This window comes from Geotrypetes seraphini, chromosome 2 (assembly GCF_902459505.1).
Source record: "Geotrypetes seraphini chromosome 2, aGeoSer1.1, whole genome shotgun sequence".
Taxonomy (NCBI): Eukaryota; Metazoa; Chordata; class Amphibia; order Gymnophiona; family Dermophiidae; genus Geotrypetes; species Geotrypetes seraphini.
In genome coordinates this window covers 289,097,554-289,115,681 of record NC_047085.1, presented here as the reverse complement: position 1 = coordinate 289,115,681, position 18,128 = coordinate 289,097,554, and the positions used below count along the sequence as shown (strand labels likewise).

The following is an 18,128-nucleotide window of genomic DNA, read 5'->3' as shown; positions in this document are numbered from 1 at the left end:
AAAGGCCTGCACTGAGGCCTTCACTGATGTAACTTCCAGTTTCACAAAACCAGGCGGTCAAAGGCCTTGTTCCCATTTCAACGACAGACGACCCAATTTTTTTTCTGTCCCTACAGTTAAACTGTGGTTTGCTGTGGTGTTCAGTCACCCTGCCAATCTCCAATTCTAATCATTTGGGCACCTTGGCATTTAGCTTGTGCTGCTCAGCAACGTGGTTTGATAAAAGGGAGAGGGGGTTGGTGATTTTTTTAAAGTGTTTCTCTGATTTCTCATCCAAAATGTGGGCTTGTTTGCTTGCTTGATGTGATTTGAATAGTTGCTTGCTTTTGTTTACTTTTTCTTGCAAATTTCTGGAAATGTTATTTGTCACGTAACATCATGAAAAATTAATTTAAAAAAACATTAGAACAACAAAGTCATGTGTAGTTGTGAATATGTAGGGTAAATACATTTTTTCAATCGCTTAGCTTGTTGTTTTCTTTATAAAGCCAAGGACTTTATCAGCAACACTTCCTAGCTTGAGGAGAGTGCTTACTGAATTTTGAGGGATAAAGGGGGAGCTTGAACTTCCTAGAGTCTGGGGGTATTTAAGCACACGCTTATGATGTCTTTCTCCAAACCAGCTACTGTATATGTAAACTATAATGTAACTGCAAGTTCAGATTTTTTTGATGTCCGAGTATTTTAAAAGCCCCATATTAACATGACCTAAGGTAATTTGATGTAGAATCTAATGTACACTCCCATCTTACTACTACTATTTCTATAGCACTACCAGACGCACACAGCACTGCACAGATTCACAAAGAAGAAGCAAACAGTCCCTGCTCGAAAGAGTTTACAATCTAAACAGCCAAGACGGACAAACAGGATGTCATGGATACAGTTAAGGAGAACGGTTAATCAGCTGGCTGGATAGGGGGTTGAAAACGTTACTTGTTTGCTTATAGACCACTAAAAGGTTAATCTTGCCTTGTATAGAGTAGTACCAGAAAGATTATCAGCTTCATAAATATCCTGCTTAGATGTTGCTCCCCCAAATTCCCTAGCAATAAACCCTCCTAATCAGACACGTTCCCGTCTCTACTACCATGACTATTTCCTCTTCTGTTTTAGTAAAAACAGCTCATTTGTAATATCTAGTGAGCCAAGCTTCTTATGAAAGTCAAAATAAAGTAATGCTCCAAAACCCAGATAACAGATAAACCTACAAGATGCACATTTAGAAAATGCAGAAAAGATTTTCTTAACAAGAAAAATGTTTTTTAGCACTTCAGGCCTGTATGACGCCTCTTCCCCAAGCAATAAGCTTTCGATTTTAATTCTCAAAGACTATACATATATAAATATATATATATACACACACAATAACACTACTTTTGGCTATGAGGGGAAAGAAATGTACTTAAACCCTTGATGATAAACTCTGCCCTAGACCTCTGAACGTTTTCAGGAGAAAGAGGCGTATAACCCCTTATTAGACAAAAGCACAGAGCTAGGGAAGCAAATTCACTCACCGATTTATTGCGCACCACTGAATAATCAACAAAACGTTGTCCGTAGCTCCCTGACTCTTACTGCTCTAAAAGACTCTTACAGTTTGTTTTGGTGCTTTCAGTGGGGAGGGTGGGGGGGGGGGTATTTGATACCGGAAGCTTTTCCTTTGGCGCAGGCGCCTTCTCCAATGGCCAGAGTTGCTTCGGCAGCACAGGCGTCGTCCGCCATTGGTCTAGATAGGTGCAGTTGCCAGGCCAATAAAGTTGGGCGAGGCCTCGTAGCGAGCCGGAGACGGGATGTTGATGGCGGGTGTTCGCGGTGGGGCGCTAGAGCTTGGAAAAGGATTGTTGTCCCTGAGAAAGGTGAATGTTTGGCGTTTGCAGTTCAGGTGTAGTGGGTTGTGCTGTTTGCGAGCGTTTGGATAGGTGGTGCTTAGCATCGACGTACAGTACTGGTGTCGGGGAATGAGTTAAAGGATAGTCACTCAAGGTCATCTTTTTCAATGATTAAGGTGGATCAGGATCCTGGAAAATCCTGCAATTTTTACCAGGATCTCAACACAAGTCTATGAGGATCCTGGAGATCCTGCAAATCCTGGTTTTACCCAGACCCGATGTTTCCTTTTAAGCGAAGTAGTATTTCCCTCCCCCCCCCAAAAAAAAAATAAAAAATATTTTTAATGTTAAGTTTGGTAGGGAGCTTTGGTACCAGCGCCTGTGGTAGAGAGGAGACACCTGAGAAACATGGAGCACCGGGGAGTTTGATTTTTGAGCTCGGGGACAGGAGTAATGTTATCAGATTTCAGATGGAATTTATAGTCCAAAGATATAACAACACTAGTAGGGCTGGTTCAAGGGTTCGTGGCACCTTAGTCAACGCTGCCACCCCGAACTTTGGACTCGCTTTATTTCGGCGCTTCTGGGTTGTCGCAGGGCATATTTGTTGACAAGTGCAGTAGCACTTCCCAATGAAACGCAAGGAAAGGGTCGAGAATGTCACATACAGGCTTTTGGGGCTATCCTTCATGCAAAGGGCACGTCTTCAAAGTCTCTTCATGAAAGAGTTTTAGCGGCAAGCAGTTCGCGTGAAAATGATGTAAATATTGTGTTTTAAGTGCTGCAATGCAAAATTGTAAAAAAGCAGTTGGTTTTTGCATTTTTATTTATTAATAAACACACTTCTCCAACTTATGTTCTTAAAACAAACCCCAAATCCTCCACAGCTGTAGTTAAACAAAAGTCTGTAGGAAAAATCATGGCTCTTTTTGCACAATGATATGTAGATTCAGGACAGAGTATTCTTTAAATTGAGGTCCCATGGAATACCCAGATCAGGAGACCCTTTATCTTTGGTAGTGGACCTACTAGCTCCACTGCTGTTCTCCAATTTTGAAGGCAACTGCTGGTGAGGGAGTAAGTGGAGACTAACTAGTGGTTAGAGCAGCAGACTGAGAACTAGGGGACCCTGGTTCAAATCTCATTGTACAGTAAGTAGTTTCTTTGGAGTTTGGACAAGTCGTTTAAACTTAATTTTCCTTAGCAACAGATTAATCCAGAGACTAGTGGGATAGCACACATCTACCAGCAGGTGGAGATAGAGGAACTGATTAACAGGTGGTCCTATTGGCTGGCATGCCTCCTGCAACTTATAAGCTCTATCTCCAGCAGGCGGATGGTCGCTTTTCAACTAGCTCCTGAATTCTGGCTGTGACTAGGCAATTCTATTAATCCTGTTGAGGTTTCTCTTCAGTGAGACAGGGGTGCCTGGCTGAATGGTGCTAGCTTTAGGGGTTACACCTGGGCCCCCCCCCCCCCCAGGTCCCTGCCCCACCCTCCCTCCAGTGATTGAGGGCCTGACTTGGTCTCTACTTTTCTTCTTTCTCACATTCATTGAAAAAAGAAAAAAGAATGAGACCAAAATTGGATGTCTGGTTTTTCTCCCATGTCTGTGCTGAGCAACCGGCATCTACTGGCCCTAACAATGAAGTTGATTTCTGACGTCGTGAATATCCTTTGTGAAAGAGTGTTTGGACTTCGGGTTCCAGTGTTGCGGGTGTGTAGTTCGAATTGTGCGAATTTAATTTTAAACCGACTATACCTTGTAGGACAGCTATATAGTGTAACGGTGCTTGTGCATTAGTAAACGGCGAATTTAGTTGAGAACGTGTGTATCAGGTTGCTCGGAGAGCTCCGGGAGTGAGTTTGGCATGGTGTCAGGAGCTGGGCCTTTCCCGTGCATAGGAAGCGCATGTGTTCTCTTGTTCTAGTGGCAGCACCACTGCATTCACAACCTTCTTTCCCGGGGCTGGATTCCTTACCGTGTGCCCCGACTGCTGTGTTGTTGGGTCAGACACATCAGCAAGGATAGGGCAGGCTTTGGCAGGGACGCTGCAGTCAGGCTCGGTGAGTTTTTGTTGATCCACAATGCTTTCTTCTTACATAGGGCCCATCCTGGCTTGCTTGTGGGTGCTTTGGAGGGTGCCTCGGTTCTGTGTTCGGCTGCCCAGTTTCAGTTTGTCTATGGATTGGGTCAGCAGGAGGCAAATTGCCACTGAGAGAGTTCAGCAGCAGGAGAGTACCCAAGTCTAGATAAGGATATCTCCTATCCCCGGGGTATCTGTCTGGTGAAAATATGCATGAATGGTTGTTTCCTTCTTCTTTGTGCCTCGGTGCTGTGCTATATGTATCTGATAGCGCTATAGAAATTTGTGGTGGTAGGAATAGATTTGGAGTTGGGGGAGACTCTAGTGGTGGAGCATGGTGGCCTGGTGGCACTTTACTTCTAAGTGCGGGCAGGACTGTCTTTATTTTTAGAGCGGCAGAACCTCCGCACAGGATTCTGAGGCCGCCATCTTCTCATGGCATGTGCTAGACAGCCCCCCAAATTGGCAGGAAGGGTTGTACAGCTTCTTGTGATTCTGGGCAAGTCACTTAATCCTATAAGCCCACCACTTTGAATGCCAAAGCCAATGAAAAAGATAGTATACAAGTCCCTTTTTCCAAATTGGTTCCTGTCCACATTACTATGCTAGCTCTATTTTCGGCTCTGAGCAACGACGCAGACAAGTCTCAGGGTGGTAAAGGCTATTTGGCAGTTGGAATCATCCCTAAAGTTCTCATTCGAGATTGAAGCCTTGTCTTATAGGTATCAAGATGCAGATCTTATGCCATGGGGCGATGGATGCAGCTTCTAGATTGCGCCTAGTGCGCCTTCCCTTTAAGGGCAATTGGTTTCTGGACAAGCTCTGAAGGAGTTGGTAGTGGATTTTAAGGATTCCGAGTAACATAGGTTACTGCAGATTAATCCTAGGAGTTCTTTTACGTCCTCCCCGAAACGGCCCTCTCTTCATAATTCCAAGATGTATAGTCCAGGTTGGCTGTCTTTTAGTCCTCCTTATGTTCCTTCTTACAACACAAAACTGGAATTTTCGCAGGAGAGTTCCTTTCTTCTGTCCAGAACTTACAACTCTCGTCCAGCCCGTACCCTGAGCTCCTGTGCTTTACTCCGAGTTCCTCTGCCAGCTCATTAGGTGGATGTCTGTCAGGCTTTCTCACGGAGGAGGGGAAATGATGATGTCCAGTCAATGAGCTTTGGATGTTATTCAGGGTGATTGCAACTTTGAATCCTCCTCTCCCCTTCCAGATTCTTTCTTGGTGTTACTGTGTATTGAGTAGCCAAAGTGATGTTGGTGCAAGGTAGTGCTGCCTGATTCAGGAAATAAAATTTCGATTTAATTCAGCCTATTGAATCGATTTTTTTGATTCGATTTTCCTGCCCAAGTGGGTGTTTTTTTTGTTTTTTTTTCTCAAACATCCTGGTGGGTTTATTTTATAACTTCTTCACCCCCTTTGCCTTCTCCTAATCACTCTGGTGCTGTGGTGTAAACAAAATAAACAATAAAGACTTTTCCTCTCTCTGTTAAATCCTAGCTTACGTTTGTGATCTAACACCAGCTCTGGCAGGATACACGTTTCAAATCTGACATATTGTAATGACAAAACAGAAAATAAAATTATTTTTTCTACCTTTAGTTTGGTCATTCAAATCTTGTTGGTCCCAGGCTCTGGTTGTCTTCTGATAAGTTGCTTGCCAGGGTCTCCTTCTTTCTTCTTTCTCCATGTTAACCATCCATCTTCCATCTCTGGCCTCCCCTTCCATTCCCTTCCCTTCCCCAGAGGTCTGGCATCTTTCCTTTTTTTGTCTCCATCCACAGATCCACCTTTTCTCAACTACCCTTTCATCCAGCATCTCTCCCTTCTTCCCCACCACCCCAGGATCCACCATCTCTCCCTTTCTTTTCCCAACTACCCTCCTATCCAGTACCTCTATCCCCCTCTCCACACCATCCCTTGTGCCCAACTTCTCTCCCATTCTGTTCCTTCCCTCCCTAAATCCCATTGTCCACCATCTCTCTCCCTCTCCTCTGTTTTTAGACCCATTATTTCTTCCCCCCAAAGTCTGGCATATGCGTGTCTCTTTGAACCCCCCCTTCTCTCATTCTGTATTCTTCTAAATCAGGGCCTCCCTCCCCTGAAGGTCTGTTCTCCCCCCACCCCAAAGGCCTGCATGGTCCTCCCTGACCTCCTGCGCATCCATTTACCTAATTTCAGCAACCAGTGCTAGCAATCTTTGCAAGCTGCCATAGGTCTTCGGAGCTGTCTTCCCTCTGCTGCGGTCCGACCCCTCCTCCGACGTCAGAGGCAGGATCATGGCAGAAGAAACATCTCCAAAGGCCTATGGCAGCTTGCAAAGATCGCTAGCACTGGCGATGCTCTCTGCAGGCTGCTGAAATTAGGTAAATGGATGCGCAGGAAGCCAGGGGGGAAGCCGAACACCAACACTTCCCGAATAACCCTCCCCCACTAAAGCAGGAGCGGCAGCGCTGCCGCTCCTGCTCGAGGAGGTTGAGGGTCAGTCACCAAATCGTGAGGCCAATTTTTTTTGTTTTTTGTTTTAAATTGATTCGAATTGTGAATCAGGCAGCACTAGTGCAAGGCCCCCTTCAACGGGACAGTAGTTCCAGTTCCTCCGGAGCAAAGGGGCAAGGGAAGTTATTCCATTTACTTCATAGTGCCCAAGAAGGGGGGGATCGGTCAGACTGGTGCTGGATCTCATAAGGGTCAATTAGTTTCTCAGTCAGACATTTCCGTAAGGAAACTGTGAGATCAGTCATTATAGTGGTTCAACCAGGGGAATTCCTTACATATTCCCATATGGCCACCACATCAGCGGTATTTTTGCTTTGCCATCCTCGGGCAGCACTTTCAGTTTTGGCAGATACCTTTTGGCCTAGCCATGGCTCTACAAACATTTTTGAAGGTGATTGTGGTAGTGGCGGCATGTCATCGCAAAGAGGGGATTCAGGTACATCCTTTCTTGGACGACGGGTTAATTCTAGCATCTTCCAGACAGGACAGTGACACAACGGGTGATTTCTCTTCTTCAATCTTTGGGGTGGATCTTCAAATTTCCAAAGAGCTCTTGTAACCCGTCCCAATAATTGGAACATCTGTGTGTATGTGGGGGTGTTTCTTCCCAGAGTCCGGGGCAACAAGTTACAGTCTCAGGTTCACTGCCTTCAGTTACCCAGACCGAGAGTATGGGATTATGTACAGGTTCTAGGATCCATGGTGGAAACTCTGAAAGTGGGGCCTTAGGCTTGCATTCACATGAGAACACTGCAGCAGTGGACTCCTCAGACATCTCTCTGCATAAATGGGTGGCTCAGTGAGATCAATCTGTTCAAAGGCATGCCCCAGTCATCACTGAACTGGCTCGTAGTCACCAAGGATGCCAGTCTGTTGGGTTGGGGGCTCAGTGCCTTCAATCCTCAGCGCAAGGAGTCTGGTCTCAGGAGGCGGCAAAGTGCTCATTCAGTCTTCTGAGTTGTGGGCAATCAGGCTAGCGCATCAGGCATTTCAGACCATGCTTCAGGGCTGGCCGATGAGGGTCTTTTAGGACAATGTCAAGGCGGTGGCATTTCAACAGCCAGGGAGGTACGCAAAGTCCTCGTTTGTCGAGCGACTTCGGTGGGTGGTAGCTCATCTTCTATTGGCGGCTCACATTTCGGGACAGGAAAAATGTTTAGACAAGACTTATTCAGCAAAAATCGTCTATATCCCGGAAATTGGGAACTGTTAGATCAGCCGTTCAGCTCATTGTGTAGAGGTGTGATCTCCTAGAACTAGACCTCATGGCCTCATCTTGAAATGCAAGCTTCCTCGGATCTGTAGCAGACCCAGGGAGTGGGAGTCGGAGGGGGTAGAAGTGTTGGCTCTTTACTGGCCTCTGGGTCATCTTCTTTAAGTGTTTCCCCTTGGCCGATGATTGGGTGTGTTGCATCTCATAGCTCGCTTTCATGGTAAGGTGATCTTGAGGGGGTTTGTTGGTGGGCAAGCTGTTGTGGTTCCCGGTACCTCCTGATCACCCATGGGTCGATCAACATGGAAATTCGTCCCACTCGGCCTAGCTCTTGAAAGGTCACGGCTGGGGCGTAAGGGTTATTCGGAACAGGTTCTTTCTACTCTTCTCCAGGCAAAACAGACGTCTACATCTTATCCTAAATTCTTACCTAAAATGGTTTCAGAATTTCATCTCAACCAATCAATTGTACTTCCAGTGTTTTTTTCCAAAGCCTCATTCTCATCCTGGAGAAACAGCTCTTCTTACTCTAGACTGTAAGTGTGCTTTGGCTTTCTATTTGCAATGCACTCAACAACATAGATCTGCTCCTCAACTTTTTGTCTCCAATCCAAACAAGTTGTGACATTCGATTTCCAAGCGCACCATTTCCAACTGGTTAGCGGCTTGCATCTCTTTCTGCTATGTTCAGGCTGGGACTGCATCTACAGAGTCGAGTCGCAGCCCACAAAGTCAGAGCCATGGCGGCATCAGTAGCTTTCCTTAGATCTACTCCTATTGAGGAAATCTGATAAGCTGCCGCTTGGTCCTCGGTTCATACATTCACCTTTCATTATTGTCTGTATACTTTTTCCAGATGGGATGGCCATTTCAGCCAGGCAGCGTTTTACAAAATTTATTCTCCTAAATTGCCAACTCTCCCTCCATCCCATACTAGTTAGCTTGGAGGTCACCCACATGTTGAGAATAGAAACATAGAATATGACGGCAGAAAAGGGCTATAGCCCATCAAGTCTGCCCACCTAGTGACCCACCCTCAGACTTTATCCCGATAGAGATCCCACATGCATATCCCATTTCTTTTTAAAATCTAGCACGCTGCTGGCGTTAATCACCTGCAGTGGAAGCCCATTCCAATGATCGACCACCCTTTCGGTGAAGAAATACTTCCTGGCGTCGCCATGAAATTGCCCGCCTTTGATTTTCAGCGGATGACCTCTTGTGGTCGAAGGTCCTTTAAGAAAGAAGATATCGTCTTCCACCTTGATGCGGCCCATGATATATTTAAACGTTTCAATCATGTCCCCCCTCTCTCTACATTCCTCGAGCGAGTATAGCTGCAGTTTATTCAGTCTTTCCTCATATGGGAGGTTCTTGAGTCCTGAGACCATCCTGGTGGCCATTCGTTGAACCGACTCAATTCTCCGCACATCTTTTTGATAATGTGGTCTCCAGAATTGAACACAATATTCCAGATGAGGTCTCACCATGGATCTGTACAAAGGCATTATGACTTCGGGGCTCCGGCTGACGAAACCTCTACGGATGCATCCGATCATTTGTCTAGCCTTAGATGCAGCTTTCTCCACCTAATTGGCAATTTTCATGTCTTCACTAATGATCACTCCCAAATCACATTCTGCCCTAGTCCTAGCTAAGGTCTCACCATTTAGAGTGTAAGTTCTGCACGGGTTTCTGCTGCCAAGGTGCATGACCTTACATTTTTTAGCATTGAAACCCAGCTGCCAAGTCGAGGACCAATGTTCAATAAGAGCAGGTCCTGCTCCATACTGTCGGGCGAAGCGCTGTTACCTACTATGTTGCATAGTTTGGCGTCGTCGGCGAATAATGTTATTTTACCTTGAAGCCCCTGAGTCAAGTCTCTTATGTATATGTTGAAAAGAATCGGTCCCAAGACCGAACCCTGTGGCACTCCACTGGTCACCTCCGATGTATTGGAGGGGGTACCGTTAACCACTACTCTCTGGAGTCTGCCGCTTAATCAGTCATTGACCCATGTCGTCAATGTTGCTCCCAATCCCATCAACATTGACGACATGCTTGCTTGTCCTGGGATAAAGCACAGTTACTTACTGTAACTGGTGTTATCCAGGGACAGCAGGCAGCTATTCTCACAACCCACCCACCTCCCCGGGTTGGCTTCTCTGCTAGCTATCTGAACTGAGGAGACGCGTGCCCTTGCGTGGACGAGAAAGCACTCGCAAACTTTCTAAGTTCTGCAAGCAAATCAGCTTGTGAAACTATCTGCATCAGGGATGATGTCACCTACATGTTGAGAATAGCTGCCTGCTGTCCCTGGATACACCTGTCATGGTAAGTAACTGTGCTTTCTGGAGGTTCAACTGGAGAAATTCCTGACTTCTCTCGATCTGACGGAGACCTACTTTCATGTTCCGATTCGTGCCTCCCATCAGAGGTTCCTTTGCTTTGTGATTTTGGGATGGCACTATCAGTTTTGTGTGCTTCCTTTTGGTCTGGCCACAACTCCGTGGACGTTTACCAAATTATTGTGGTCTTGGCGGTGGCCTTACCTAAAGAGGGAATTCTGGTTTGTCCCTATCAGGACGATTGGTTGATCTGAGCAAAGTCTTTTCAGGAGAGCTTCTGGGTTATGGCTCTGGTTGTGGACTTTCAACAGTCGCTGGGATGGGTGGTCATCCTCCTAGATCCGGTTGACAACATCTCGGTGCCTGGAGTACCTCAGGATTCTTTTTGGACACCGACTTAGGGAAAATCTTCCTTCCAGAGGCCCGGGTGACCAAGTTGCAGTCGCAGATTCGCCTTCTAATGGCTTCAGGTGCAGGATTTTCTTTAGGTCTTGGGGTTGATGGCGGCCTCCCTGGTTGTGGTTCGGTGGGCTCGGGCTCACATGCGGCCGCTTCAGTATGCTCTGCTTAAACGATGATTTCCTTAGTTTACACGATCTAGACTCTCCCGTTCCTCTTCGGGATTTGTTGCAGTCTCCGGTAATGGCTACAGTCTTCCAAACTGGTGCAGGGAGTGTGTCTGGATCAGCCCCAGTGTTCAGTGCTCCTCACGGACACCAGTTTCTTTGGCTTGGGAGCTCAGTCTCTGTCGCTTGGCTCAGGGCAGTTGGTCTCCAGAAGGCATCTTGGTCAATCAGTGTTCTGGAGACCAGAGCCATTCAGTTGGCGTTGCTGGCATTCCAGATGTTGCAGATTGAGCAAGTCGGTTTGGGTTCTTTCTCTGACAACGCCACAACGGTGGCTTATGTCAATTGTCAGGAGTCGTCTGGTGGTTCAGGAGGCGGCTCTGCTCATGGCTTGGATAGAGACTCATCTTCTGGACATCTCAGCTTCCCACAAAGCGGGAGTGGAGAATGTCCAGGCAGAATTCCTGGATCCCGGAGAGTGATATCTCGATCCGGCAGCTTTCGAGTTGATTATGCAGGCTTGGGGTTGGACGGTCATGGACCTGATGGCCACAATTGTCAACACCAAAGCACCACGGTTCTTCAGTCAGCGCAGGGTTGTTCAGGCTGAGGGTCTGGATGCTGTGGTGCAGCCTTAGCTGTCGGGTGGGTGGAGCCTCCTGTACATGTTTCCTCCATGCCCATGGTGGGCAGAGTGCTTCTTTGCATTGCCCGGCACCCCGGCTGCATGATCCTGGTGGCTCTGGACTGGCCCAGGCACCTGTGGTACATAGATCTGGTTTGTCATCTCATGGCAGATCCTCTTCTGCTGCCCCTCTCGCCTGACCTTTAGACTCGGGGCCCCATTCCAATTTTAGATCCGGGCCCTTTTTGTCTTGCGACTTGGCTCTTGAATGGGAACACTTAGGTAAGAAAGGTTATTCAAATAAGTGATCTACACTTTCTTGGGGCAGTACTTGGAGAGACCTCCCAGGAAAGGGATTTGGGAGTTATGATCGACAAGTCGATGAAGCCATTCGCGCAATGTGCGGCGGCAGTGAAAGGGCGAACAGAATGCTAGGAATGATAAAGAAGGGGATCACAAACAGATCGGAGAAAGTTATCTTGCCACTGTACCAGGCCATGGTGCGCCTTCACCTGGAGTACTGCGTCCAGCACTTGTCGCCGTACATGAAGAAGGACATGGTACTACTCGGAAGGGTCCAGAGAAGAGCAATTAAGATGGTTAAAGGGTTGGAGGAGCTGCCGTACAGCGAAAGATTAGAGAAACTGGGCCTCTTCTCCCTCGAATAGAGGAGATTGAGAGGGGACATGATCGAAACATTCAAGGTACTGAAGGGGATAGACTTAGTAGATAAGGACAGGTTGTTCACCCTCTCCAAGTAGGGAGAACTAGAGGGCACTGTTTAAAGTTGAAAGGGGATAGATTCGTCTTCACCCAGAGAGTGGTGGAGAGCTGGAACGTTCTTCCGGAGTCTGTCATAGGGGAAAACCCCCTCCAGGGATTCAAGGCAAAGTTAGATAAGTTCCTGCTAAACATGGACGTACGCATGTAGGGCTAGTCTCAGTTGGGCGCTGGTCTTTGACTGGAGGGCCACCACGTCAGCGGATTGCTGGGCATGATGTACCACTGGTCTGACCCAGCAGCGGCAATACTTATGTTCTTATGTTTCCACTTCTTGGGTTTATGTGTGTGTTTGGTATATCTTTGAAGAGTAGTGTTCTGCGCATGGCTTCTGTTCGTGCCTCTTTGCCTCACATCGTGGAGTTCTTGCAGAATGGTCTGTACAGGGGCCTTGCCTGGTCTTCCTTCCAGGTTCAGTTTGCAGCTTTGTCTGCATTTCATGGTTTGCTTTATGGTAGGCATTTAACCTCTTTTCCAGACTTCATTTGTTTTTTGAGGGCGGTCAAATTGCTTCTGCCTCCGGTGTGGCCTTCAGTTCCGGCCTGGGATCTCAATCTGGTCCTGTCTGTGCTCGTGCTCCCTCCCTTTGAGCCTCTGGGGTCTTGCTCATTGAAGGACCTTACTCTTAAGGTGGTCTTCTGGTGGCCATTACTTCTCCAAGGTGCTTTTCCAAGCTGCAGATTCTCTTGTAGGCCTCCCACCTTTGAGTTTTCTAGGGAGCACAAAGTGCTAGGGCCTGTTCCTTCCTTTCTGTCGAAAGTGGTTTCACTTTTTCATGTCAACCAGTCCTAGGTTCTTCTGGTCTTGGGTAGTCGGGAGGGCTCTTTGGAGCAGAGGCAGTTGCACGTTGGATGTCTGCCGGGTCCTTCGCTCTTATGTTCAGTAGACCCAGGAGTTCCGGAAATCGGATCATCTTTTTGTCCTCTTAGTGGGTTCTCATAAGGGGGACGGTGTTTCCAAGGCCACCATTGCGCAGTGGTTCAAGGAGACTGTCACGTCAACATATATTCTTCAAAAGAAATCGGTTCTGGACTTTCTTAAAGCTCATTCTACTTGGGGTCAGGCTGCTTCTTGGGCTGAGTCTTCCCTGGTGCCTCCGGTGGATATCTGTAAAGAAGCGGTCTGGTCTTCTCTCCATTCCTTTGTGCAGCACTACTATGTGGATGTTCAGGTGAGTCAGGACTTGGTGTTCGGGGAGTGTGTGCTTATGGTTGCCCTTCGCGGGTCCCACTCATGATGGGTACTGCTTTGGGGACGTCCCATCAGTGAACTGTGCCGGTCTAGAGAGATGCTTAAGAAGAAGAAATTAGGTTTTTACCTGCTAATTTTCTTTCTTTTAGTCTCTCCAGATCGGCACAACTCGTCTGTCTCTGTCTTGTTCTTTTGGGATTCATGTGAAGAGTGTGCTTTTTGATTGGTTAGGGGAGATTAACAGAACAGCGACCTTTGGCTCAGCTGGTGTAGCTGGCAAGCTGTGGGGATGTTTCTGAAGGTCCTTCTATTCAATTTCCAACAGTATTTTCTCCTTTTTTTTTTTTACTCCTGTGGGGGACTATTATTACTGTTATAATTCGCATTTATTAGTTTCTTAGTTCTGCTTGCCTGTTCAGCAGACTGAGTATATTTGGGACTGCACAGCCCACTTGTACTACAGCCAAAAAGTTATGTCTCAGTCTCCACAGGTCATGGTGAGCTATTGCCCATCAGTGAGCTGTGCTGGTTTGGAGAGACTAAAAGAGAGAAAATTAGCAGGTAAGAATCTTTCTCCTTATTCAATTTCCGCAAGCAGTCTGAGCAGAAGTATTTTGCTGTTGCTCTACTTCTGTTTCGTATTTTTTTGCTTAAAGTTTCATTTTTTTGATGGCTTCAGTGCTTGAAGACCACTTCCTAGTTCTCTACTTCAGAGAAAAGGATGCTGTCCTGCATAGCCAGACTGCGGAGCCATCCTGCTGTGTCATTCCCAGGGCTACAATTACATTACCCCAGTTCCAATTTAAGGCGTCCTCAGGTTCCTGTTCAATGGCTTAGCCTCAAAAAAAAAAAAAAGAAGAAGAAAGCACTGGCTTCCATTTTGTTAGGAATGAATTCAACTTTCGTTGGACGCTTGTTAGTTGTCCTTTGCCTGCCTCTGGCTTGGTTTCTGGACTCCAGCAAGTTAACAGCAGCAGAGTCCAGGGTCTGCGATATTCTGCAGCGCCCCTTAGTTTGATTCTAGTGGCTGCAGTGGTTCCCCATTAGATAGAATTTGGGGTGTATCTGAAATTGGTTTGGTAACAACATGCTAGTCCAACAGCCTTTATATTGGTGGTATCGCTGGTTTTTGAATCAGTATCTCTACTTTTGTCTGCCACAGTGGCTCCTTAGCCAGTCAGATTTTTAGTATATCAGAATGAACATTCATGAAATTTGCATACATTGGACACAGTACATGCAAATCTCTCATGAATATTCATTGTGGCTATCTTGAAAACCTGATTGGTTGGAGAGCCCCTGGTACAGATCCAGAACCAGCTAGGAAGGGATACAACTCACTTAGGTGGGCTGGTGTGGCAGGACACACAAGAAGGAAATAATAAGTACAAAGTTTATTCATGCCTGTTGTTTTTGCCTAATTTTTATTTGGACCTTACATTTTAGACTTGGCCTACAATTTCTCAAGTGGTTATACGTGGTTTGCATTCCACTACCAATGGAAAGAAGCATGCATCTGTTAAAGTCTCAGATTCGGTAAGATTACATAGCAATCTTTTTGTGGCTTTTTTCAATAATAATGATTTTCTGTTTTACCATGTGATGAAAAAGTATATATTTTTTATTTATTTTTAGGAATTTATGTATCGAGGTTATCTAAGTGGTTTAATCAGGCACTCAAGCATTATATCTATTCCAGTGGGCTGTCAATCTAACGTACCTGGGGCAATGGAGGATTGAGTGACTTGCCCAGGGTCACAAGGATCAGTGCAGGGTTTAAAAGTTTCAAGTTTATTAAAAATTTGTTGTACACGCAATGCCAAATACTTCAATGCATATGACAATTTAAAATTGGGAAACAAACAATAAAACAACTTTATACAAATAAACATGCAGTTGTATACGTACAAATAATTACCAGTACAAAAGGAAAGGAGGGTGAACTACAATCTTTAAAGAAAATAGAGATACATTTAGGGAAAAAAACAACTGGAAGATAATAGAAATTAATCTTAAAAGCATGGTTAAACCATGGAAAATGTGGAAAAGAGGTAAAGGAGAATTATGACCTATATGTACAGTCTGATTGAAATTAAGTATTAGAACATATGCTTTAATGATAGAAGAATTATGCTATCTATGTCTCAAATGCATCCCTATACAAGTAACTTGGGTCTTTCTTTCAATCATCCCTTAATTTCCTGGGCAAGCTTCTTAGTATTCAAAAAGTCCTTAAGCTGTTCTGGAGGAAAAAAAGACATATTTTATACCAACATACTTAACTAGACATTTGCATGGATAGCTCAACAAAAAAAGTAGCCCCCAATGCCTTAACTTCTTCTCTCATATTCAGGAACAATTTCCTGCGTTCTTAAGTGGATTTAGTCACATCTGGAAAGACCCAAATTCTCTGCCCAAAGAATACAGCTTGGGAAAACCGAAAATACATTCGCATTATAGAATTCAAATCTTGTTCAAATACAAATGATACAAGAAGAGTAGTGCGAGATTGAGTTGTATTAAGCATAATAAACGTACAATCTCATAATAATCTATTGGCGGCGATTTAACAATAATGAAAGCAAAAGTTTCTGTCCTAATTTGATCTTTGAATATTTACATTTGGGGTGAGTGGGAGGATATTATTAATTCGAATAGGGTAAGGTTATTGGGAAAATCTATGCTTCTGTGTTTTATTGAATGATCATTGGGTGGGTGGGAGATAATGGTTGGTTATGTATATTTGTATTGCATTATTGAAGTTTGGAAAATCAATAAAGAATTTAAAAAATAATGAAAGCAAAAGCCATGGTACATGACCATATGCGAGATGAGAGAATGTCTGTGGGAAGAAAAGTGTTAACGGTAAACATTCCATCAGAACTGAACCGGGTGGCTTAGGATGAAAAAGTGGGATTCAAGCGCAAGTTGGATGCACACCTTCTTGCAAATCACATTGAGGGATACGGGTAATCAAGGTCTCCATCAGGGAGCACCTAGCTTGGCCTCCGTGTGTGCAGGTCGCCGGACTAGATGGACCTAGGGCCTGATCCGGTTAAGGCGTTTCTTATGTAAAGAGCTTCGGGGTACTGAGGCTGTAGCTGTAACCCAGTGTGTCTCAAACTTTCTCGAGCCAGGGCACACTAAAGGTAGTGGCCACGGCTTGAGACACCCAGAAGTGCATGGGTGTCGCTGTGATGACATCACATCATCATGTTAACATCCGCGCATGTGCAGAGGTCCTCCAGATGGGCCCTGAGACACCAGTAGGGGGTGCCAGCAGGGAAGAGACCGAAGAGAAGGAGAGGCACTGGTGCCAGTTGATTGCCTACAGCAGTGTTTCTCAACTACTTCAAACTAAGTACTCCCTAAGTCTAACAAATATCAACTGAGTATCAACCACAGACCTCCCTAGGCCCACCCAAGCTCTGCCCTGATCCCATCCCCTTTACTAATTGTAATGCAATTTTTTCCATTCATTTTTCATATACACACAATATACACAGCAAATATAAATTCTCAAAACTGACATATTTCAATCACTATATTAAAAAAAAAAAATCATTTTACCTACCAATAATCCTCTGCAGGTTGCTGTAATTAGCTTTAAAGGTGAGGCCAGGGGGAAGCCGGAGAATGCTAGAGAGAAGGGGGGAAACATTCAGGCCTTCGGCGAATCGGGCAGCGCTGGCGCTGTACCGCTAGAAAAGTCAGCTGGCAGGCGCCTCTCTTCTTCCTCAGTGTGCCATGGCAGACTTGGAATCTCAGGAGGCACACTAGTGTGCCTTGGCACATAGTTTGAGATACACTGCTCTAATCACTAGGCCACTCCTTCCACTCAGTGGTATAATTTGCATGCCACAGTTAAGTGCCTAGATGTAATGTGCTAAAAGCAGTCCTTAGATCCTCTGTACTAGATAATGACATGGGGATGGGGACAGAGCCTGTGGAAATGGGGCGGTAATGAACTTTGTCCCTATGCCATTATCTAAAAACTTGACTAGCCTTAAACAGAATGTTCCAGCTAGACGGAACAGCGACTGTGAAATGCTATCAATATGTAAAAACTTAACACATCTTAGACAACTGGCAACTAAATTGAATGATAAAAAGCTATAAGAACGTAAGAATTGCCACTGCTGGGTCAGACCAGTGGTCCATCATGCCCAGCAGTTCGCTCACACGGGGGCCCTTTGGTCAAAGACCAGCACCCTATCTGAGACTAGTCCCACCAGCGTACCTCCTTGTTCATTATGAACTTGTCTAACTTTGTCTTGAATCCCTGGAAGGTGTTTTCCCCTATGACAGACTCCATTCCAGTTTTCTACCACTCTCTGGGTGAAGAAGAACTTCCTGTTCGTATGGAATCTATGCCCTTTTGTTCTCCCTACCTTGGAGAGGGTGAACAGTCTGTCTTTATCTACTATCAGTACCTTGAATGTTTCGATCATGTCCCCTCTCAATCTCCTCTGTTCGAGGGAGAAAAGGCCCAGTTTCTCTAATATTTCACTGTACGGCAACTCCCTCCAGCCCCTTAACCATCTTAGTCGCTCTTCTCTGGACCCTCTCGAGTAGTACCTTGTCCTTCTTCATGTACGGTGACCAGTACTGGACGCAGTACTCCAGGTGAGGGCGCATCATGGCCCGGTACAGCGGCATTATAACCTTCTCTGATCTGTTCATGATCCCCTTCTTTATCATTCCTAGCATTCTGTTTGCCCTTTTCGCCACCGCTGCACTTTGCGTGGACGGCTTCATCGACTTGTCGATCATAACTCCCAAGTCTCTTTCCTGGGAGGTCTCTCCAAGTACCGCCCAGGACATCCTGTATTCGTGCATGAGATTTTTGTTACCTACATGCATCACTTTTCACTTATCCACGTTGAACCTCTTCTGCCATGTTGATGCCCATTCCTCAAGCCTTATTATGTCACGTTGGAGGTCTTCGCAATCCTCCTGTATCTTCACTACTCTGAATAA

The 18,128-nt window shown here is 45.7% G+C and overlaps 2 protein-coding genes and 1 pseudogene across 2 annotated transcripts in view; 2 read left to right on the top strand and 1 right to left on the bottom strand.

Annotated features, from left to right (window-relative positions):
• The window catches only part of CCDC127 (coiled-coil domain containing 127), a 43,348-nt gene extending 41,694 nt beyond the window's left edge, over positions 1–1,654 (bottom strand). Inside the window, exon 1 of the mRNA XM_033929797.1 lies at positions 1,518–1,654. The gene's annotated coding sequence lies outside the window, so the exon portion shown is untranslated. The remainder of the gene's footprint in view (positions 1–1,517) is intronic.
• Positions 1,655–1,687: 33 nt separating this feature from the next.
• SDHA (succinate dehydrogenase complex flavoprotein subunit A) overlaps positions 1,688–18,128 on the top strand; it is a 214,168-nt gene continuing 197,727 nt past the window's right edge. The window contains exons 1-2 of the mRNA XM_033929796.1: positions 1,688–1,859; positions 14,595–14,684. Of these exons, the coding sequence (XP_033785687.1) occupies positions 1,794–1,859; positions 14,595–14,684 (156 nt within the window). The 5' untranslated portion in view covers positions 1,688–1,793. The remainder of the gene's footprint in view (positions 1,860–14,594; positions 14,685–18,128) is intronic.
• The window catches only part of LOC117355803, a 22,656-nt pseudogene continuing 20,484 nt past the window's right edge, over positions 15,957–18,128 (top strand).